This window comes from Anomalospiza imberbis, chromosome 3, assembly GCF_031753505.1.
Source record: "Anomalospiza imberbis isolate Cuckoo-Finch-1a 21T00152 chromosome 3, ASM3175350v1, whole genome shotgun sequence".
Taxonomy (NCBI): domain Eukaryota; kingdom Metazoa; phylum Chordata; class Aves; order Passeriformes; family Viduidae; genus Anomalospiza; species Anomalospiza imberbis.
The window spans coordinates 74521476-74546111 of record NC_089683.1 but is presented as its reverse complement, the minus strand read 5'-3'; the positions used below and the strand labels follow the sequence as shown (position 1 = coordinate 74546111).

General features: G+C 36.9%; 1 protein-coding gene across 28 annotated transcripts in view; it reads left to right on the top strand.

Moving 5' to 3' along the window:
- Window positions 1-24636, top strand: part of AFDN (afadin, adherens junction formation factor) — a 116088-nt gene that overhangs the window by 13807 nt on the left and 77645 nt on the right. For 19 of the 28 annotated variants that reach the window (XR_010997415.1, XR_010997417.1, XM_068185188.1 and 16 more), the window contains exons 2-5: window positions 19791-19986; window positions 21494-21609; window positions 23142-23305; window positions 23758-23918. Coding sequence is in view for 26 of the 28 variants with exons in the window: in XM_068185188.1 (XP_068041289.1) it covers window positions 19791-19986; window positions 21494-21609; window positions 23142-23305; window positions 23758-23918 (637 nt within the window). In the remaining 2 variants the exon portion in view is untranslated. The remainder of the gene's footprint in view (window positions 1-19790; window positions 19987-21493; window positions 21610-23141; window positions 23306-23757; window positions 23919-24636) is intronic. The other 9 variants (XM_068185192.1, XM_068185178.1, XM_068185189.1 and 6 more) reach the window with 1 other exon arrangement.

Genomic DNA, 24636 nt, shown 5'->3' with positions numbered 1-24636 from the left:
AAAAAAGCTAGAGGCTCCTTAGATTTGTAAATTCTTTTCCACTTTTACATGCTGCTCTCTTTGCTTCCTGACAATTTTTGTTTTGGGTCGTCTTCTCATATTCTTGTGTCATACTCCCTCGTTAATGAGAGGATAAGACCTCATTGGTATAACTTTGCAGCTGTGTTAATTCTGATCATTTGCTGCAGAGACTGTTTGGCTAATATCAGCAGTTAGTTAAAGCCTAAATTGCTTCACTGTGAGTCAGAGTATACTTGAAATCTTGTACAGTAGTATCATTTATGCCTTCAGTAACTGTGTTTTAATATCTGAGTAAGCCAAACCAAGTTACCGAATGCTTTTGTAAACTGAGCCTGTTTAAACTCCAAATAGTCCTGTTCACGGTTAATCATCTGCGTTAATGTTTGCATTGTAACTTGTCCTTGCTCTGTGTGCCACTCACCTGACAGTCCCTTGATAAGGATAAAATTAAGGGTATTTGATAGAATTGTGTTTTAGAGCAAGAAAATGTCTGAAAATAAGCAACCATTTAATTTTCTGATAGTTAGTTTCTTGAAATGTCGAGATGACAAATGAAAGGTGGGAATTTAAGTGAAGTTAACTAAACATACAGATCATGTCACTGGCTGCAAAACTAGCTACTAGGCAGAAGTGCAGAACTTGGTTAAAAGTGAGAGTTCATGCACAGTACACTGGCAAACACATTCTTCTTGCAACTCCTGATTAACAGAGCTGTAGAGACCAGTTTTGTTAACCAGTGCTATGTGATAAAACCAGTAATTTGTTCTCTTCTGGAAGAAATCTGTAGAATAGAGCTGGTAGCACTTTTTAAAACATACCTCTTTGGTAACCAAATGCGCTATTTGAAGGTGAAATGAGCATTTTTATGAGTAGCCTCACCTGAGCAAAGTTACTTTCCTGGCTTGGGAAATACTTCTCACTTTCTTATTCTATATTAAAAAAGTGTATAATAATTGTATTCTATGCAAGTAAAAAAGGTATATTTTTTGTATGTTTGAAGCATATTACAAAAAACCTCAGTTGCAAGTATAAAATTGCAGTATAAAATTTACTTCAATATATTGAAAGAATTAGATTGTATTTTCAAAATAAAAAGCATTTCAAGCATTTTTTTTTCATAAAGTTGAAGTATATTCCAGAGGATTGGAATTTAAATAGTGAACAAATCTTACTTAAGGAAAAAAAATTGCATTGCTTTAATAAAAATGCATCTGATCTGGGCTTGGTTATTGTCAAAATCTGCTCCTTGAGATGACTTTCTTCTTGAAACAAGCATGAAAATTTTCAGTGCTTATTTTTGTAAACCTTACTGATGATGAAGAGGGGGTAGCATGTGGGACAGGGAGTAATGGCATGTCTAAGTTCACTAGTTCTTGATCGTGGCTTAAAAATGAAGAGATACTGGAACTACCATTTCTGACTTTGATGTTGCAAATTAATCCATCTAAGTTTATTGGTATGGGTCGGTCCAAAGAGAACAGCTTACAAAATGGACACCTATATCCTTTCAGAGAAAAGTATGCTTTCTCTTCTTTCTCTCTTCTCTCAGACATTCAGAAGAACGTATGAAAAATTTGGCTTTGGGGAAAAGATGTTGTATTTGCTTGCATTGAACTATTCCAAGGATAGGGAATCCACCACCTTGCTGGGCAACCTCAGAGTAAAGAACTTCTTCATAATAACTAATATAAATCTACTCTTTTTCAGTTTCAAACCATTCCCCTTAGTCCTGTCCAATACATGCCCTTGTAAAAAGTCCCTGTTCGTGTTTCTTGTAGCCTCCTCTAGGTACTGTAAGGCTGCTATAAAAATGCTTCCCTAAAGTCTTCAGTTCTCCAGGCTGAACAGCCCCAATGTCTCAGCTGTCATAGGAGAGGTGCTCCAGCCCTCTGATAATTCCTCTCTTGATCTTTTATCTTGGTCTACCCCACTTTCCTTTTGTTCCCGCTTTCTGAGTTTGTTTTCTTCTGATGTTCTGTTGCTTTGTGGTGTTCTCAAAATCAAGTTGTTTGCTGTGGTTAACTTGTGATTATTATTATTATTAATAATATTTCCACCCACTCCTGCCTTCCTGTGCCCCACATATCCTATAACAACTATAGGTTAGCAACAAATGCATATTGATAGTAGCAAATCACTTCCTTGTTCCACTCAGATGCTTGTCTGGAGCTTCAGGACTGAACTGCTTTCAAAAGTAGAACCCATGGAAATATCACTGTTTTGAGGATGTAAGGAGGGTGGGGAATATTGAATTTGTTTTCCAAAGCCACTTCTGAGTTTTTGTCTTAAATTTCTGTGTTTCTCTTGAGTTTTTTGATCTTTCATTGTTTTTTGGTTATGTAATCTTTCTTGAAGAATGAACTTTTATGTTAAAAGAACTATTATTTCGGGCATACAGTTGATTTTATCTGTATTAAAAGTGAAATCGTTATGCAATTCACTAGCTACAAAAGTGTTCTGCAAAAGAAAACTTCTCAGACTAGTGAATAGTCAAGTAGTGGAACAGGTTGCGCAGGGAGGTTGTGCAGTTTCTGTCCATGGAGATTTTGAAGAGTAGGCTGGAGAAAGCTGCAAAAGAGTCTGGTAAGACCTCAAAGATGACTTTTCTTTCACTAGGAGTTTGGATTGGGAACTCCTGAAGTTCCTTTCTCCCTGAATTATCCTGTAATCTTAGATGGTTCCATGGTGTATATACCCATTCCAGTTTATTTCCAATTGTGATGGATTGCATTGCATTATTAATGACTCTTCTTATGTGTAGTAGAACCACTTTCTTTAGGTTTTACTGTCTCTAATGTCTACCAGTTGGGCTTGTACCTGAAGAGAAATGTACAAATGTTATGCTGCCACTTAGAATACTTTATTTAGCCTTTTTTCATCCCTTCATTTGTCATGGCCCCTGTTGAGACATACGTGTTGGTACATCTCAGTATTGGGAGCTCTCCTGTTGGTTGGAGGTCATGTCTAAATCAAGGCTGTCTGCCTGCCTGGCTGCTGTAACAATTAGTGTTTTCTGTAACTGAACAGTCATGGAAAATTAGCCTGTCCTCCACAGATGTTTAAATATGATCCTTTGATTTGGAATAGACCTCAGGAAGTTTCTAGTCCAACCTCCTGCTTAAAGCAAGGTCAGTCCTGATGTCCCTGAGGGCCTTTCTCCTAAGGTGTTGAAAACTCCCTAAGGACCAATAACTGCAGTAACTCTGGGCACCCTCCTTCATTGGCTTGACCGTCCTAATGGTGAAAAAGTTTTCTGTATAGTCAGTTTAAAGGCTGCTATTGTTTCAACTTAATGTCCAGTGTTTCTTGTGCTCCCATCATGCTTTGTTGATCACTGCTGCATTGTCTTCTTGGCCTCTTTGCAGATCCTGTGAGTTGCTTTGGAGGTCTCCCCAAAGCCAGCTCTTCTCCAGGAGCAAGAAACCCAGTTCCTTCTGTCTCGCCTCCTAAGATTTAGGTTCTTCAGCCTCCTAAACACTCTGTAGCTCTCTGCTGAATTTCAGCTTATTTCTGTCCTTCCTGTACTGACAGCGCAAAACCAGAGCAGTACAACTGTTTTACTTGACCTAAAGCTTGTATTCCTCCTGTTAATGCAGCTAAGCATGATGTTGACTTTGCTGCCAGGACATGCATCTGAATCATCTTCAGCTTGCTGTCCACCAAGATTCTCGGGTTTTATTTAGCAGAGCTTCTTCCCAGCCGGTTGTTTCTTGAGCCTGTGTTGTTGCAAGACATTTTACTTTCATTGTCGGGACTTTCCTTTTGCCCCGTTCAATTCTGTTGAACTGAAAAGCCACTCAAAAACTGGAACAAAAAACAAAAATACCTCACCTAAACCCCTACGTCGAAGAATTTCCTTTGGCAAAACATTTAGGCATGTACTTGATAGCTTTGAATATTGAAATGCTTAGATTCTTCTTGAAGTTGAGCACAGCATTCTTCTACCCATCCTACACAATCTTCAAGACTGAAAATACCGTAGTGTTTCAGGATCACTATATGTATGCTTTGACTTAAGCAAACTATGTTCTGTCAATGTATCCTCTGTGATAGATTGCTCAAGGGAGATAGGGTGAGGTCCCAGTGCTGCAGGATGGGAAGTGTTTGTAAGCTGTGTAAATTCCATACAGTTTTGCTCCCATTTTCTCTTCCTGTACTTCTTCCTTCTCCAGATGACATGCCTGTATTAGTTACTGGAATGGGTAGTTGCAGTGAATGAGCTGTGCTGGATTATTTTTGTTGATACGTGTTTATTGGGAATAAAGATTTGCTTTCACTCCTGATTATTGTTAGTGTATAAAACTGTATTGGAACAGTATGGTGTGTTGACTAGTTCAGTTACTCATACTCAGCCTCATGTTCTTTGTTTTGAATTCAGCTATTGTGATATGGGTCTCTGTGCGATGCTGAAAAATAGGCCATGCTGGTAGTGTACCCTTTTTGATGGAAGAAATGCTGAAGTACTAGTTTGAAAGTAGACTGTAATCTTGTCTGGCCACAGATATTTGTAACAACTTTGTTACTTCAATGGAGCATTTTTACTGTTAAAATTGAAGTTGCTATTTTGAAACTTGGGTAGCATTAGTCTGTTAATTCTGCAAATATTCTTAGGCCAGTATTAATATAATAGGAATTTTAAGCTGAAATAAACCAAATAAGAAACATATCAGAAACTCAGCATTATATTTTATATGTTGAAATTAAGTTTAAAGAAGCTTTAAGTTACCTTTTCTGCATGTTATGTTTGAATCTATTTTGATGCAATCTTGCTAGCCATTCTTAAGTAGCTGAACTACTACTTTAGCTGTTAATTCCCATGTCCAGATGCTTGTTCTAGGATTTCCTTCCAAAAAAACATGGTTTGAAAGGTTTATTGTGCACCCTGGGAAGTCATTAGATCAGGACTGGTTTGCCCCAGAAGTTCAGAGATCAGAATTGTGAGTTCCTCAAGAAAAATACCCTTCTGATGGTCTCCTTTCGTAAGTGGAATCTGCTCAGCTGAAGACAGTCATTGGCAGTGAGTGGGGGAGACTGCTTAAGGTATGACAACATGAAATCTTAATGCTGGGTGAACAAACTCTGGAAGGGAGCTATTGAGTTATATTCTCTGATAGCTGTAATCATATTCTCTCTCAGTTCTAGGAATGAAGCTTCTATCTAGACTAAGCAATGCATAAATACGGAAATGCACTGTTTATTTTCAAGTTCCTTATTCCAGACTAGGGTGGATAGGAAGGGTGAGGAAGAAGGTAGTAATGTGAAGGATGCCTATGTGATGATTAAGTATTCATCTTTTCAGTTGTCTTTTTGTTGTTCCTATCTCCTCCCAACTCCACACACCCAGTCTTGTAACTGATGATCTGACTGACCTGCCCTCTGAAAATTCCTCACTCTTCTGTAAGCAGGCAGTGAAACAAAGAGCAAGGCACTGTGAAATGAGGGGGCAGTATTGGTTTGGTTGCTGACCTACCGAACTAGATTTGTTCTGATGCTAAAATGAGAAGCAAGCAATTCTCGACTACTTCAAATTTTGAGCACTTAATCTACTGAATCAATCCCTTACTTGCCTTTCAACCCTTATGTCTAAAAGCGAAGCCAGATTTCTGCATTAACTTATATTGCAACAAAATGATAATTCAAAATGTCCTATATAATTTTAAAGGAGTAATGATATATTAGTGCTTACGACTGGGAAAAGAGCTGCTTTGCTACTTTTTGAGAATCATAATTTTTCATAAAACATGAGTAGTCTTGCACAGAACACTTACTCTAATGAGTGACTCAATGCCAAAATATTTGAGAGGTTATGATCAACAATTATAATAAGTCAAGCTATTTTTTGAACTGGGTATGTATATCTCGACTATTGTTTGAAAAACTAATGGTAGTTTGACTGAATTCCTTCTGACAAAAAATCGCTGGAGTTGGTCTTTATGCTACCTCCACAAGATACCTTTCTCTAGATTATTTCTGCTGTTATGAAGAGAAGTGCAAAGGAAATGAGGAGCTTCCTATGTAATCAACTGGTCAACTGCTGTTTCCTCTATCGGGAATAGTGTTGGCGATTACTCACAGTCGCTGCGTTTGCATTGTTGTCCTGAGCATGGAATAAGAGACTTTGAAGCAGTAGAAAAAAAAGGAAATACAGTGGCCATGCAGTTACAGAAAGAAAGTAGCTTTTTACGCCTATAGTTAAGCTTTTGAGTGCTTCTCTGTTTTAATGACTGATGGCACAATGAAACATTATCTTTAGCAGATCTAATTGAACTTTTTAAAAATGTGTAGCCCACCCTGTCTCTGAACTTTGTTAATTGACTGCTTTTTAAAATCTCACTGTCTTTTAATAATTTTGTTTACTCTCCTCCTCTGGCTTGTTTTGTTGGAATGGTGCTACTGTGGTCTCTGCAGGACTTTAGAGACTCTGGGCTGTAAAAACTCTGTCAGTGTTTGTGTGTGGACAGCATATGATGCAGCGGTGTTTTGCCGAAGATCTCTTGGCGCTGCTGAGTAATTCCTGTACCATTTGTGTCATTCCTGCTTGAACTGAACCCTTGCCTTTTTAAGCTCAGGACGTTTAAAAAATTAGGAGGATAGCGTTAGAAGCTGGTGTTTGGAGCTCTAATGTACTCTGCACTCCGTGGCTCCTGATGTTTTGGAGGAAACACTTTCTACTGTAGAAAATAACATCACCTTGGCATTTAAGACCTTTAGTTACTTTTATTTGAAGCAGTAGAAAACTGTGTATATTTGTGTGTAGTGCTACTCATAGGCATGGGTTGCTATGTCCTCTACTACTAAAACAAAAGCATGACTTAAGTTCTCCTCAGTTAAATGATTTAGTAATTGAATTATAGTCTGATTTTATTTTAATAGCCTTTTTTAGCTCTATTATAGGGAGTTTCAAATACTGTATTACTTTCATAATGTTTTGTTTGTTCTTCCTTAGGCAAGTGAAATAGATGTTTAGACAGGGATGATGAAATTCCCGCATTCCCACAGATAACCAGTTCATTTCCACTGTGGAAGCCAGCCTCTATCATACAGCTGATTGGTTGGATTTCTGGATCTGCAGAAGCATTCCTTACCTCTGTAAAAGCTACTGCTTTTGGTTTTATTTTGGGTGTCAATAGCTACCCAAGGGAAAAGTATGTGGATGAGGTTTCATACTTACAGCTGAAGCTGGTAAAATGGCTTTCTAGATGCAAGAGAGTGCTCCCTTCACCCCTTCTTCAATTGAACAGGTTTGTTTGGGTTTTTTTAATCCCTCCTTTATACTGGCGTTGGGTTTTATGTGACACCATGGTGAAGTTCTTATGGAAGCTGGGAGACTAGGATTAGTTCTTGTTGGGCTTTTCTCTCTGAACTGACTCATTAGAGTTCACCTAAATGCTTGTGTTGAAACAATTATAATGACACACAGCTGGAGTGGGGATAGAAAGCCCCTTCCAATGTAACTGTTAGCTGCCATTGGATTAGCTTAATGTCATATTTTCCCTTGTTGCCACCAGCAGGATTTATAGAATATTCCTCTTCAGATAGCCATCCAGTAATCAACAGTTAGGGACTTTTTGGGGAATTTATTTCTAGGTCTATGTGATTAGTACATTCCATGTACTATAATAATAATAATAATAATAATAATAATAATAATAATAATAATAATAATAATAATAATATTATGGAAGATACATAAAAGAAAGTATTAAGGTATAGAGATTTTTTTTTAGATAAGCCTGTTTAGAGAGCAGGACCTTTTAGCCAATGAACTTGCTTACAGTCTTGCAAAACAGACACTCTTGTAGATGGGGAGCAAGTGTGGAACCCCATTGGGAAAAGGAAGTTGGTAGGTAATTGGAATGTAAAATACTACTTCAGTGAGAAGGGCGCCAGCTCAAGTACAAAGCATTAAAGTGTATTGTTGTGTTGATAGCTACATGGTATCTTCTCTTTCAAATCTAAAAGTAAACAGAGCATTGAGGGAGTAAAATTAGAAGCAAGGTTTTGGTTGTGCAGGTGCCTTAGGAAGAAACCTTTTTATATGCTTGGCAGTGCTTTGAGCTAGCTTTTGTGTTAGAATGGAGGATTTTGTAGTATGAGAACAGTCAAAAGAAAACATCACAAAACAGGTAGTACAAAACCACTGTCAGAATGAAGATAACTGTATATGGTGTTACTGCAGAGAAAGCCCTTTTTTAGCTGTCAGCAGTTGTTTTTAAATGCAACTGAGGCTGAATGTCATTCACGAAGCACAGTGCTTGATGAAATTGTTGCCAAAGATTATACAACAGGATTAAGTAGGATTTGCGGAGAGAAGGCTATCAACAGATGAATTTTACCAAACTATTAGAACTACTCTATAGATTTTTCACAAGCTATCTGTGGCCTTGGTAGTCCAGCATTAAGATAACCAACATTAAGATAACTAATGACGTTAATAATCTGCTTTGTAAGTTTTAAGAACTTACCCGATTCCTTTAAATATAAAAATGAGTTACTCAAAATGAGTCTTCCTGGAGGAGTTTTTGAGTGACTGAATTAAAAAAAACCAAAAACCCAAACAAACAAAAACATAACTCTTTTTGGGACATATTCCCATTTGGAAGTTGTAATGTCAACCCTGTATTTTTTTTTTAAAGTAGTCAAGTTAATGCTTTCTAATGTTGAAAACTGTGTGGTGATTTCATGTGTTAATTTGACTACATGTTTGTATTGGTAGTGAATTAATATCTTTTTTTCTGAATGTATGGTAGAAATAACTAGAAGGATGTCTTAGCTTGTGTATGTGTATGTTTACTCTAGACAAAGCTGCATATAAAAGCAGCATGGTTGTGTGTCTTTGCTATGACACAGATCATCTCAATAATTTCATCAGTGCAGATTTTCAGTTTGGGGGTTTTTTTTCAGAGCTATTTTTTGTAGATATTGATTATTCCATAGCCTGAAGTATGGCTGATTTACCCTTAAAAAGGAAAGGGGAAAGTAAGTATTTCAGGTAGGGAACAAAAACAATAGTAGTTCAAAAAGATGTCCTTTGCCCCATTTCTACAGAATTTGTTACAATAAAATTGCATTTAGTGGTACATTTTGACCTTATATTATTACTTCAAACCTGTTTGACTAATCTAATTTATTTGAGAAATGACTCTTTGAAATCTAGTCAGAGGTTGTATTTAAATCAGAATGTTGAGTTTTGAGGCTTGGGGTATTTTTTTTTCCCATGCAGATTCCAGGCTGCAGTTTGTCTAGTTCAGGAGAATCAGGTGCTTGTTTTTCTATTAGGCTTGTTAGCATTCCTACTTCAATCTCCTGACTAATTAGCCTGGTTGCCAAAGCTCCTCCATGCAGTGTATCAGATAGCACCAGAGTTTTTCTAGTTCAGTCAGTGTAGCTGGATGTCTTAACCCTGTATGGTGCTGATTCCAGCTCATCCCACAGGACTGAGAAACCAGGGTAACACAATCAAGTTTATCATTACAGAGTAGAACTTGGCTCAAACTTTACTGGCTGTGTCAGCATAAATACATGGTATGACCCTTGTTGCATTATGTAAAAATGATTCTGTTTTTATAGTTTCCTTTGATACCCTCATCATATTAAAGCTTTATACTAAAATAGTAAAAATGCAGTGCTAATTATGAAAAATGAATCCAGACAGTTGTTCATTTAAAGGATTGTTTGTGTTGGGGTTTTTTTGTCCAGTAGTGAGGTATTTATTCATTTATTTATTCATTTATTTCCAATATAGAGGTTATACTGAAAACAAATAAATACAAATGTTTTGTCAAGTGAATGTGAGGTGGTTGAAGTGGGCATGGTTTCTGAGCTGCTCTGTGTATTTGCTGGTGACAGCTTATCAATGGGCACCAGCTTGTCAAATTTGGGTTTTATTTGGTCTGTTGGTTCTTTGATTGAATCTTCAGCCTATGTCAGGAGTGTGAAGTTGCCACTGTAAGAGGTCAGAAACGGACAAGAAATTTGATTTAGTTTCTACTAAGTAGTGTATGTACTTCTGGACACTAGAGAATCCATATGGGAGGCAAATGTTAAGAATAATTTTATTTGTGCCATCTGTAATAAAAGTGTAATCAGCTTTCGGAAGACAGCCACAAGAAACCAGGCTTTGTGAGTTTGCTGGTGGAAATGTTTTTTTTTCCATAATGCAGCTCTCTGCTATAAGTAGATGGACATTTTTGTTAGAGATACTGAGTTTTCACTCAAAAAGAAGTATCTTTTCAGCTTTTAGTAGTTCCACAGATGAATTTGCAAATTACTTGTATTGTCATTTTTTATGGTTTTAAGACTGTTTCTAAGACATTCCTGTATCAGAGTTTTATTACTGAGGAAAAACTGTAATATTTTTAAGTTATAGAGAACTTATCTTGTAACTCTGTAATCTAACAGTCTGTATGCCAGCTATAGAACTAGCCTTAAGATTACAGTATTTTAAATTTTACTTTGTGACTGTAGAAAATTAATTTATCTAAATGCCATGTGATTGTGGACTAAGTCTTTAAAATATTTGAGAGATTTGCCATTCCTGTAACAAACTACAGTTTCCACTTAGCTCATGAGGGCTGCCAGTCTCTGCCAGGCTGCTGCATTTCTGCTGCCTTCTTTGGTCTGGTGCTTATCTGACCTGTGTCAAGACTTCACAGTGGAGCCAGCATCGACTGAGACAAAAAGCAGTAAGTGCCCGCTGGCTTATTGTGCTGGAGTCAGGCACATGCTGATGCTGGTGCACAAGTGGGAATGAAGTGTCCAGCTTGGCAGAGGTAGCTGTTTCATGGTTCCTTCAAGTTAACACAAGTTGCCAGCAGGACAGTTTCCCCCAGCTGCTGGGATTGACAATTTCCTCCACACTGAATGAAGGGAAGGGAAATGTCTTCCGAGTTAACCTGATTCATGTTGCTGTGCAGCTGCAGGATGCTGGTGCCTGGCATAAGAGAGGAGGTGGGAATGAGTGTGTCAGTGTGAGGAAGTGCTTTCTGCAGCACTAGACTTTCTGTTGCTGACTCTGTGTCTGCACTTTTAATGTTAAAGTGAGTAAGGGCAGTCTTTTTTGTGGCCTGATTGATGCCTGAAGACGCTTTAAATACAGGGTTTGCAGCTCTGTAAGTAGCAATGACAGTGAAAAATCAGACTTCCAGTGCCTGATCTTTCATTCTCACCCTTTGATTTTCCTGTTGTATTTTGATTTGAGGTGGATGTAATAACCTGTTTCTTTTCCTCTAATGGGTCTGTTCAAAAGAAACAATCTTTAACACAGTAAATAGTATGGAGAACTCTGATTTATTTCAGTGGGTTTTTAAGATGCATCTGAAAAATGTTATATGGGATTGTCTGTACTTTCAGTTCTCCTCTAAGTTTTCTGGCGTTGTTCCTTAGCAATTAGCTGCACAACAGTGACAGGTTGTAAATAAATAGTAGGAAGGTAAGCAATATTTTATTGAGACCCATTGCTGTTTGATATTTTTCCTCTTTTAAATATGTCATGATTAATTCTAAGGAGGCTTTGTTTGGTTTTGACTTGCTTTTTACCTGGTTTCAGGTATGATTGAACTCTGCCTGTACCTCTCTGCTGTTGTTGGAGATCTTCAGGGTATTTTGATACACCACATGTACACCAATCACTTTTCCATTTCCTTACTGTCATATCACTGCCTTCAAACAATTTTCCTAATCATAATAATAACAACAACAACTTTCGTTACAAGCTTTTGTTGGGTGTATTTTTTTCAGAGTATGTGTTGACAGTTGCTGCAAGGCTTTCAGTATAAGGGTATTGGGAGAGTCTCTATATGATACCAGCATTAATATAGTTTGTAAAGGGTGGTGTGTTTTAACCTGGGGCTATGATTTAATCTTTTGTAGCTTTATTTTTATTTTGAATTTAATCAGGGTAATGAATGATTAAATAGTTACCAGTCTGTTGGTGGTGCTTATTGTTGAAAACATTTTTTGTTTGATTTCTTCAGTTAACTGCAGGTTTCATTTTGTACAAAGAACAGATCTACGTGTTCTCTGGTTGATTGTGTAAGTGCTGTCCAGCGCAGCTTAACAAAGCACAACCTGCAGGGGGCAGGCAGCAGCTGTGTTGCAAGTTGCTGTGCTGATTTTGCTCATCACATACTGTAGGTTTGAAAATTAAGAATTGGAAGGTAATGTCTGTCATGCTTTTGAGGAGTACCCTCGGCCAATTTTTTTTTTCATTTTTAATGGTAGTTGCTTTTCGACTCATAAGTCTTCTGTGAAGACAGTTCATGTTGCTTGTGTAATAATATCTTTTGTAATAGCTTATGAAAACTTCGGTGTATTTAGAATGAAGCGTGGTTGATGGCACCAAAGAATGTGGCTCTGGTGAAAGACTACTCTGAAAACAACTTGTTTTATTTTGAAGTCAGTAGGACCTGCTTCATCTACGTGGTGTAGATGGGTTTCTTTTGAAAAATAATTTTTTGATCTGTGAGGCATAACTTAGCAGGAAAACATTGAAGATTACTGTAATAATGGTTTCATCCTAAGAGTTTTTGTGTTAATTAGTCTTACTGTTGGGGACAGATAGGCAACAAGAAGCATGGACAATGCATTTGAAGTATACAGTAAAATATTTACATCTATGATAATTCAGGGTTCACATGGGCATTCAAGCTGCATTTATGAAAGTTAATCCTTTTTTAGTGGATGTGATAGTTATAGACTTGAATTTTGGCCTTAGTTTAAAATTTTGTGTACCATTTGTCATATACTGCAGTGGGTTTTGCATTGACTTCATTGCATTACATTTATATTGTGAAAATGTTTGTAGTCCCTCTTGTCTTTTGGTCTTTAGGTTTTGTTTCATACTGTAGTGGGGCTGGTTCCTAAGATGCAATTTTCCTGAGGAAAATAAAGAGGAGGTTTCAGTTAGTTAGGATCTTAGCGTTGTGGGTTATTGGTAATTCTCTCTGACAGAAAGGTCAGCTGTTGGTCCTGCTTCTGTGAACATTACAGTGTCTAAAGTGTTGTGACAGAATGAGTCATTCTGTAGTGGAAAGTCTTTGTTGATCCAGGTGTCAAAGATTTGGAAGAGGAAGTAAAGCTGATGAAAATTATTTTTTTATAGGAGCTGTTTTTTCATCTGTATTGTTCTTCCTTTCTTCTATTAGATTAAAGGTAGTCTTTTATCATGAAGCTGCACTTTTTGAAGTTAACTCAAAAACTGTAGGTTAACAAGAACACTGTGTTTCTTTGCTACATGGAAAACAGTTTATAAGAGTTTCCAGGATTTAAAAAAAAAAAAAAAAAACAACTATTTGAAATTCCTTTTTAATAGTATTGTCTGTCCTCAAGTTTCACATTGAGCAGTCATTAAGGGAATTGAGTGCTAGAACTGGAAATGAGTGCTAGAAACCCCACCCTCATGCAATTTTACTGATTTAAATGGGTTTTAAAATATTACAGGAAATATTTTTTTAAATATTCTTGTACTCATTAGGATTCCACAAATTTGATGCGTACGTATGGCTTTTGGAGAGGCTAAGGAAGCAATTCTGTTTTACTGTGTCGACTGACAGCAGGTCAGATACAAAGGCATTATATGAATGTTTCAGAATATCTTGCAGTGATAGTACTGTTGCTATGCTGACCTGTTATATCAATATTGTGACCTGAATTCATTTGAAAGCAACTTGTGTGTACATTAATTCTAATTTTTGCACTGTGGATTGGTTTTATTGTTATTTATATTCTACTAGCAAAACTCCTAAGCAACAAGCACATGTACCTGAATAGTAATTGCAGCTTAGTTCTCTGTAGATTTTTGCTTGCAGAATTTGAATGGGGCACAAAGAAAGATGTGATGTTCTTAGTGCTGGATTTTGGCATTTTCTAGGTGCAGTCATGCAGAATGTGCTTGCAAAGCAAACAGTGTTATCAGTGCAGCTGGAAGAGATCAAAGCCTCTTGGAGTGGGTGCAGATGAGGATTTCTGAAGGGAAACTTGTATATTCTCTACTGCTCCAGAGATTGAATAGTTTACAGAATGGGTAGTGTGTAATACTCTTACTTTGTGATGCATACAGGTGGGATAGGAGTTTCAACAGCCTATGGATATTCTTTGCTGGCTTGTGGGAGTAGTAGTTTGATCTCATTTTGCTGTGCCCTACATATTGAGGTAAATACTCTCATTATCTCTGACACTTTAAAGGAGGGGTTTCCTTTCTCATGTGAGCATGGCTGTAGACTATGGCTCTTGGATATTACTGTTTTGTTTGCTGAAGCTTCTCAGATTCTTCAGGAAGTCCAGGTTTCCCTGCTGCAAATCCCCTTGTGTCACATTGCAGGCTTTTTCTGAGCTTCATATACAGTGCAGGCTTTTTATCTCTTTCTACTTGTTTTTCATATTCCTTCTTGACTATTGTATTGTGTAAAAGGAGTGGAATGATTAGGAGAAAGAGGGGTTTGGAGACAATGTTTTTTTGTGGGGATTTTCTTTGTTTTGGGTTGCCAAAGTATTAAACACCTTTGCCTTCCATAATTATTAACACTTTTCAAACGTGTATATAACCACTCTTCATAATTGGAGAGGGGAACTTGGGGTGCTTTCCCTCCATCTTTTACTTACTTGGATTCCTCTGTAGCATAACTTCAAATGAGTGATCTTGATTATTACTGCTTACTGCTCTTGATTATTACTGCTTACTGCTTTAAAGCAGAGATCCACCCTTGACAGTAAGTAACTGGGAACTAGATTTATAGATCAAACTGTTTTGAGAATTAGGAGTCACTTTTGTGAAGCCTCATGGAAAACATTGGTGAGAATTGATGTGATAACTTGTACCTCACCTCTTCAGTTTTAAGTGTGACTTGGGTGTTCTGTGGGAATTGACTTTGTTATGTTTGTTTGCTTCCTGCTTTTGTAATGTTCTTTTTCATTTAATGATGGTCTGAAGTTCTCGAGGAAAATGTCAGAGGAGACAGCACTGAGAAGGCAGATGTTTTCTAAGAATTTTTAATTGAAGCTTTTCACAAGATTTTGTAGAATTTTGAAGTAGTTTCATTTTGTGAACGTGTTTCAGGTGTTTCATTCTGATGCTTTTGTGTGCTTTTATTTTTGTACAGACTTTTGGAACAATTGTTCCATTGGTTTTTCAGCAGTTACTGCCTGTCATTGACTTTATGCAAAAAGTCATAACTAGGTATTTGAAATGCTTCTATAAACCCTTTCCTTTGTGCCTAATGAAGAGGTGGTTCAGCTTAGTTTTGTTTGCAAAACCAAGAAACAATGGTTAACTGGCAATTGTTATGTAAGTTGAAACCTTTTGAGTAGGATATGCTTTTGGAAACTACTATAACTTCATTTGATACTGACGAAAAGGAATAATTATGCTTTGTATTTGAGGAAAGTGGCCTTTATTATTTGAAAGGCCTTAAAAATCTGACTTTTGCTATAAGCGCTTCAAAATATTTTGCAGTCTAGATGATCAGAATTAAAATTTTGTGAAAATTTACTGTACTTGTGTGGCTGAAGACTGGTCTGTATCCTTGCATTCCTACGTGAGCCATGAACTTGTGCAGCAGGTACATAAATTATCAAACGTGATCAGATAATAGTGCAAAAATTGCTTATCATGCATATAAACTGAGAGGAATTTAGGAGTGTTCATACACTTAAGTAATTAGTCACTCTTGAAATCCAGAAACCATTTTAATTTCTTTTTGTTAAAAGATAAATGACAGTTATTATCTTTATTAGAAAGATGGTTTCAAGAGATATGTGTTTTGGGGAGATTCCTACACTTACAAGAGTGTATCAGGGAATAATAGATACTTCTATATCTACCTAGTTTAGGACGAGCAATTTTTGTTCTTTAGCCTCTTTCTTGACACCAGTTCATATTATAAACTGCAGTGAACGTGCCTAGCAGTCTTGACAAAGTAATTCAGTAGTGAATGAGTTTGAGGATGAAACACAAAACTCTGAAAAATAAACACTTTAATGCAGAGTTAGAGTGGAGAGTGGAAATTCAAGTGCAGTGCCTGCCTTGTTGCCTGAGTGGTGGCATCTGTTTCTGTGTAGTTGGGATTTATCTGCTAAGCACGTGGCCAGAAAATTAAATATGGCTTGAACTGCAGCTATATACACACACAGACACGCATGTGATATCAAAAAATAATGAAGACTAGAAGGGTTTTTTTGATTTGTAGTCTCCTATTTCCTGGTTTTCTGAAATGTGAAACCAATTACTTCCATGTTATCAAATACTTTATTTAAATCTGTAATAATCTAAGCAATGCCCCAAGGTACAGTTTGGAACATAATGGAAATGAAACATTAAAAGGACTCTTATATGGGGAAGTGATAGAAGATTGTGATGCTGTTGTGCAGTATTGGTTTTTTAACAGAAAACCGTGGAAAAAGTAGAGGGGAGGGGACAAGGACATGGTTTGTGGGGATACAGCTTGAGAAGCTGTTGAAGAGGTTGGGGGAAATAGACAGTAAGAGGTCACTGCATTCAGTTGTTTTTATATCCAGATTGTCAAATGGCAATATTAGAAAAACACATTACTTCTTTTGGAAAATGAAAGCAAAACTTGCTTATACAGACATTATATCTCGAGAATTCAGAATGTACTTTTGTCTCATCTGTGTTGTTAGTACCTGGAAGTAAAAATAAGTTGTAACTTACATTGTTATTATTATTGATATTACAAATACTGACAACAACAACAAACATGGTAGTTTAGAAAGCTTCTTGGATTTCTTTTCATCTTCTCTGAATGGACCTGTGTTCCATTCCCTTGCTCTTCAGTGTCTACCACGTTGTTCAAGAATCTACAGATCCAAAGCTTGGCTAGTTGGCAGTGGAATGTGTCCTCAGTAAAACAGTCTTCTCTCTGAAAAAAAACACAACCAAAAAACCCCACAAAACACCAAAACAAACCAACAAAAAAAAAATTGGAAAAAGTTACTTGAATCTTATCTCTGTATTGGAACTCAGTACATAATGCATGGAAAAGATTAGCAAAGTGCTCATTTTTCTCTTTTAAAATTCTTGCGTCAGCGATACCTTGAGATGGTGGTGGGGAAAACCTTGTATAAAGGGAAATAAATGTTCTAAATGGGACATGATTGTGCTTCATGATACTTCTGCAGAAGGCTTATGTGTGGTCTTTTGCAACGATCAAACAAGTGGATTGAAACTTAAAGTTGACTGAAGTTAACTGAAACTTATAAAAATATTGTGGCTGTTTTATGAAGCATCATGGTTAAGGAGTTTTAGCAGAAGAGGCAACCATTTAAACCAAATCTACACAAAAGCGTGTGTGGAATGTGGCTCAGAATATTACCTGTGAGAATGCTTTCTAGAGATCATGAGACACTTAGATTCGTTCTTCTTGCAAAAAGTACAGAATTTTCCAGCCCAGTTGGAAATGCAGCATAACGGCCCTTGGAAAGCTTGGTAAAGCTAAAAGGGGCAAATAAGTAGTCAAGTACCTACACCTGCTGAGAGTTAAAGATGCTGTGCTGGAGGTACAGACCAAAAGCATGCCAGCTATCAAGGGAAGTGTGAAAGGAAGCTGGCATGCCTGAACATCAGGCAAAGATAGTTACTAGAAAGCTGAAGTAGTATCCAAATGAGGAAAATTGTGAGGATATAAAATCTGATGAGTAGAATATAAAAGCATGAGATAAAAAAAAATTGAGGAATATTTTCAAATCAGCATTTGTTAAGAGAGAAAAAGGCAAGAAAGCAAGTTACTAGAACGAGAAAATCTTTATCCAATAACTGAAGGAAGTGAGAGATGAGGTAATTTTACTAAGTGGTCTGCAATGGCTCTGTTAGGTGGACACCTTCAGGTCATTGAATGCAAATGCACTGTGAAACCAGTATTACGAACGACGTTCACTGGTGATGTTCTGTGTGAGAAGAAACTGCATTAACCTACAGAATTCATGGGCATGTGGTGTCTGTTTTAATAGACTTTGGAAAGGTCAGCAGGACTTAGAAAAGTAGTTATGCTTCAGGCCTTTTTGAACTCATTGAAGGAGTTAGCAAGAACACATGTAAGGAAGCTCTAATTCGCTATGGTAGGTAGGATTTCCGGAAGTCATTTGGTAGCCTTCTGCATGAGAGGGGTAAGTCCTTGTATGAATGATTAGTTTATAATTCAGTATATATAATTAAAGACAAGAAACAAAGTAGTCAGGATACTTTTGAGAGTTGAGTAATAGCTGTTACAAAAATGTTCACAGCTGAAGAATTATACCCACGATTGTATAAATTGCAGTTAAGTTCAGATTGTATGCAGAGGTGGGAGTTAGCTGGAATGAGGAATGTGGAAACTGTAACTTCTTGCAGGAAGGAACACTGATATTGGAGTACAATAGATAGTTCTGGGGGAACAGCAGTGCAGGCTCTGAAAGATTAATTCTGTAAATTGTTCGGATAACAACAGAGTATAAAACACAATTGGCCTTTGTTGAGGTCCATGGTGCATTTCATTGGACTGCTGTATTGGTGTAGGCTTGGGACTATCCTGAGAAGAGCAGTGCTTATTTCTGCATGTATCTAGGTGACATAGATGCTTGTCTAAGTGTAGGTTATTTGACTTTTTCATTCCTTTTTAAATATTCTTATTTTTTCCTTTCTTTTTGCAGAGGTCTTCTGAATGATAGAGTAGCTTCAGTAAATATCTCGATACTTTGCTGTTCAGAGCATTGTGATGTGTGTCCTGTGATCAGATGTAATACTGGAAAGGGCTGTGCCTAACTTAAAATCTATCACTGTGCTCAACAACTAAGGTTTTGCCTATTTCAAAGCCTCTGGAGAGTTGAAGACAGGAGCAGTGATTATTAAACTGTAGAGTAAACTTGGCAAAGTCAGCTGGAGACTTGAATATCCTTGATTACCATTGCGTGCAGGGCCCCATGATTGCTGGGGTTTATGCAAGGAACAAAAGTTGGCCAGGTGGAGACCACTGGGGAACTAAAATTTGAATTTGGAGTTGTAGTTCAGACTGGTAGTGGAGTAGCATTAGCAGACAGTATCCTCGTGAAGTTTGGTGTGCTGCAGTAAAGCACAGGCTCCAGTAGCTAAGGAAAACATTTGAGGATGTGAATTTACAATAGTTTGAACAAATTGCCTTAGCAATTGTAGTGTTTGAAAAGGCTGACAGCTGCAGTCCTTTCCTTCACCTCATGTTGGTGCTGAAGCTTTTTTTCCCCCTCACAGAGTGTTTGGGGAGCTGTACCAAAGACTAACTTTTCTTAAAATAAAAAATATTAAGTCCTTAAAAGGCTACTTCTGGGACAAACAGATGCCAGCCGAAGAGAGGAGTGCATGAAGGGGTGAAAAGAGGAGAGAAAAGATGATCCTCTGAGTTCTGTGACAGCAAGCTGTTCTCGTCAAGACACACTGCTTTTCCTTGAGCATGCACTTTAAAAGATTTGGGCTGCAGGGGCCTATTCTCAGTCCTCAAGATGTGTCTCTAGGTTTTAGAAAAGAGGTTTTATTTCTTCTGAATATAGTTGTAAATTTGAATACTTAAAGATTCAAGTTCAATATTTTCAGTAGGAGATAGTCCTTAATTTCTTTTTGCAGGACAGCCTTTAGTTTCCCAAGTTTATAGTGTCCTAGTTTTTAATTCTGCTGCTTTGAAAATTTTGAAAACCAGTGTAATATTAGGAGTTCTGATATTTTCATAATGAATTTGTAACAAATAATAAGAGAACTCTGAACCTTATAACTGTTAGCCAGCACTCAGATTTGTATTTTTATTTCTTTACAGGATCTCGAATTTCATGGAGTAATGAGATTCTACTTTCAAGACAAAGCAGCTGGAAATTTTGCAACAAAATGTATCCGTGTCTCTAGCACTGCCACAACACAAGATGTGATAGAAACTCTTGCAGAGAAGTTTCGACCAGACATGCGAATGTTATCATCCCCTAAATACTCACTTTATGAAGTGCATGTCAGTGGAGGTTTGTATTTATTCATTAAGTCCTTCCTGCATCTACACCGCCATTATATCTACTCCCAGTCAAAGTATCTTTAGGCTTGCCCCCAGTTTCTGAACCACGTGAGACTTGGGATTTTTGTTCTTAAATATGTTGCTGCTAATTGTTTTCTGGGGAGTGGTTTTCAAGACTTAATTATACATACCAGGCCAGCAGTTAATGTAAGATTTGATTATGATCTCTAAAATGCTGTAATTGACATCCTTTTAGTTTGTTGACATTTGTGAGAGTGTTGCTGTTTTTAGGATTAGTAGGTAAAGGCTAAATTTATAATGGGAGACTAGGATTGTTAAATTAGAGCAGGTGAGAGTACATCTTCTGTTATTTGAAATTGTGGGCCTATGATGGTAGCCTTGTAACTCATGTTCTTTTACTGCTGAACTGGGGGAAGTTCTGCTTAATATTGTTTGAAGCCACTGTGTTTCTTAAACAGATCCTCTAATGTTACCTGTGAAGAACTTGGATATCTAAATAGCCTTTTGTACAGCTAAAATTTGTCTGTTTCAGATCAGAAGGCGATAGTGTGTGTGGTGGTGGTGGTGTTGGAGACAGATAAAGCAGAAACTGTCTTTTGGTTGTGTTTTTTATTTTTGTGCTTCAAAAGTATACACAAGTGCTTGAACGACCTTAAATTCTGCATTTGAAAGACTGAAAATAATTTATTTTTTTCTGCCTTAGATTTCTTTAAAAATCTGTTAATGTTGTACCTATAGTCAAAATGAATTTGTTTTCTTTGCAGAGCAACTTCATGATTTTTAAAAGATGATTGAGGCATGCAAGGTCAATGGGAGTGTTTCTTACTAAACAAAAATAACCACAAAGACATCATTGTTTTCCCGGGCATATGTACTGTCTCCTTTTTTTCAAAGGGAGAATCAAATAGCAAGACTTGCTTAAGACTTGCTTTTCCATATACTTAAAATAGATGCAATACTCTAAATGAAATTTTGTCTCAGATCTGCATAATGTTGTGGGGGCTTTTGATTTGTTTTATTGTTTAAATTTTGTAATCTTATGTATTTTTGTGCAGTCTTTTTAGAGTAGTATTTCTCGGGCTGCAACTAGACTTGGCTACTTTAAAGTAAATTTAAAATAAGAAAAATGAGTATTTAGAAGGCCTAGGATGTTACAAAGTTCTAAACATTTCAACTCTAGATCTAACTTCTCGTCCAGAGTGTTAATGTTGTGTTCTGAGACTTAGTTCTGACAAAGGAGTTGTGCAGTGCTACCTCCTTGGGGACCTTTAGCTTATGTAGATAGATGGAATACACTTGGGCTGATTGCTGGAAAGGGGACATGTAATTAATTCTACATTCCCAGCTTTCTTTCTGTCCCTGTACTTAACAGGAAAACATCAGCTGATGTGTTCTGTTAAGCCAACCTTGTGGTTTTTTTGAAAGCTTAATTTATTTCTAAGTATCTTTGCTCTTGAGATACCAAGTAATTGTTACTGCTTTTCATTTTTTTGAAGAAGAAAGAAGATTAGATGTGGATGAGAAGCCTCTTGTTGTACAGTTAAACTGGAACAAAGATGATCGCGAGGGAAGGTTTGTCCTCAAGAATGAAAATGATACACTTGCTCCAAAGGTGAGTGAGTCTTTATAGAGCATGCTAGTGCTAACAGCAGTTTTGAAATCTCTGGGGTTTGCTTATATAGGAAAACATAACTTTCACTTCTCTAATTCCTGAAAACAACTGCTGCTTATGACCTTCAATTTCTGGAGCAAGTATTTTTAAATACTTAAAGTGCATCTTCGCAACACAGCATTTTTATCTTTCGATGGCTGGTGATGCTGTGATCCAGGTAGCATGCCTAGAGAACTTAAAGCTTGCTTTATTCTATTATGATGACTTGAAAAATACTTCAAATAGTATATGGTGCCACATACCAGGAGGTAATCCTGCCTCTTGCAAAGCTTTTAAAAGGGAATGCCAGGGGGAGTTAAAGAGTTAAAAAAAAAATATTATCTCCTTAGGTAACATTCTGTTTCTTGAAAAAAATTATGGAAGATTCTTTCCTTTTGTGAAGGGCTTTTTGATTTGGTTAGGTTTTGCTTTTTTGGTTTTTGATTATTTTTTTTTCTCTTACAAATACAAAATGAATGAGCTGCCAACATCAACTGTATAAAAATTTGCTTTAATATTAGCAATTTAAACATTAAATTAGATTAGACTTTGGCTCCTGAAGTCATATAATTATATATATATATATTATATGTAGCTTGGTTGCCTATAGCTATGGAAAACATGCTTTTCAGTGTGGGCTGTCTTAAGGCAAGTTTTAAATCTTGTGCTGTGCACTAAATTTCCTTTGCTTTTGGAACTAGAGCTTGTTAATTTTAGAAGTGCTTTGGTTATAGGGACGTGAGCTTGTACTGGGCATTTAACTACAGGATACATCCATGTTACAGGGTGGAAGGGAAAGTTAATGATGCCTTGCACTACATGTACCAACCCTGCTATTCCTGTTAATTGAATTAAGTGATTTGTAATCTTCCTTCTCTTACGTTCTTCGCTTCCTGATAGAAGTGAGAAAATCGGCATCTTCTTTCTCTCATGCTCTGTAATCTTCTCTACAGAAGGCAAATGAGCCTAGGATTACAGGTATCTTGTGTATGCAAGGAGCAGGAATTGAATAAGTCAACACTGGAATGATGATTTGGGAAAATATACCATTGGGGAAAAGTCTTTTGTAATGTTTTTCCTCCTGCAGCTTATTCTTATCCGGTGCTCCAACATAGTTGCCTTGAAAGCAGATTAAGCACAGCATTCTTACAGAGTATTTTTACTCAGAAGCAAAAATTTGTTTTGCAGCTTCAGTTAATCTTTTGAGGCCAAGTAGATAGCAGGCATTATTCAAGTAAAAATCTGCAGTTTCTTGACATGTTGAGTACAATTAGTTCATACCTTCTTTGGAACATGACATTGTATTTGCCTTCTCTGTGTTTCCCTTGAGAGCATTAGTCCCTTTGCTGTGTAATGGAATGTTGTTGCCTGGAGTGTTGGTTTTGGGTCAGTGATACTGTGTCTTAAACAGGTTCATCTGCAAAGTTAAAATAAATACTAGCTTTTCTTTGGATTGAAATTGATGAAAGCTGTTTTAAACTCATTTATTTCAGAAAGCTCAGAGTAATGGGCCTGAAAAACAAGAAAAAGAGGGAGTAATTCAGAATTTCAAGCGAACTCTCTCAAAAAAAGAAAAAAAAGAAAAAAAGAGACGTGAAAAAGAGGCATTGCGACAAGCATCAGATAAAGATGACAGACTTCTTCATGGGGATGATATGTAAGTGGTTTAAAATTATTTTTTAAAACTTAAATGATAGTTGTTTTTAAGTGCATTTGCAAAAGAAAAAGCATGACTTGCAAGCACACGCTGACTCAGCTTTCCCATGCTTTGAAGTATTGGAAATCATAATAAAGTTAGGGGTATAATGTAAAGTTTCTTTAATGTCTTCTTCCCTGTCCCCATGTTTAAGAGGTAGAAGACTTCTTGTTTTCTTTGAAAACTAGCAGCTAGTAGTCCTTAAATTGTTTATTTTTATATCAGGTGAGCATGGGTAAATGAACAGCTTAATGTTAGGAAAAGTGAAATTCATGTAGAAACCATCTTAGTGATTTAAATGAGGTCCTGTGTCTATGAATCCTACTGCATTTTTTTTGTTGTATGTGAAGTACTAAGGATATATGTATTTTAAGCTCTTAATGACATTCTTTTTATTTAAACTAACTTGGCAGTGAGAATTTTCGCCTTGCAGCTGAGGTTTACAAAGATATGCCTGAGACCAGCTTCACTCGCACAATATCCAATCCTGAGGTGGTTATGAAACGGCGACGGCAGCAAAAACTAGAGAAGAGAATGCAGGAGTTTCGCAGTTCTGATGGCAGACCAGACTCAGGTACTTCAACTTCTATAACTTCTGGTTAAGTTATAAACAGTAAACATTTTACTGAAAGAATATTCTTAAGGCCAGCAACCCCTGTAAATTTGACTTAACTTTTGCTTTCTCCAACTTTTTTTGCACATAGCTAGTTTGTCTAGCGTGTAACTGAACAAAGGGTTTGTGAAGGTAGGATTCCACAGGGGGGTTGTTCCATGGTGAGTGCAAGTCAAAGCTTTCAGTGATGGGCAGATTGATAAGAGTGTGCTCATTGAGCTCGCTAGCAATGCTAAACTGGGAAAAAAGGAAGGATGGACTTAGACTGGCAAACTGAGGAGGTTGGCTGAGATAACTGACATTCCTTGTACTAAGAATGAGCTGAATGACCTGATAGAAAATTCAGTCAGTAGCATAAATAAAGGATGTAAAGGACTGATTGTTCTGCATAAAGGATTCTGGTAGATCTTGTGAATAATAGTGATTAAGTATTTCTCATTCATGGGGTGGGGATATAACAACAGTGATTGTATACACACCTTTAGAAGAGAACAAGTGAAGCTGTGTTAGAACTGCTAAAATCTGAAATTATGTATTCTGTTCATGGAAGAGTAGTGAAGAAAGAGTTAGAGGTGTAGAAAACATTGTCCTAAGGGAAATCTTAAATGGGCTTGTTAAAGAAAGGGAAGGTCAGCACAGACTTCCTGACAAGATGGTAAAGGTCTGTTCTTCAACAAGT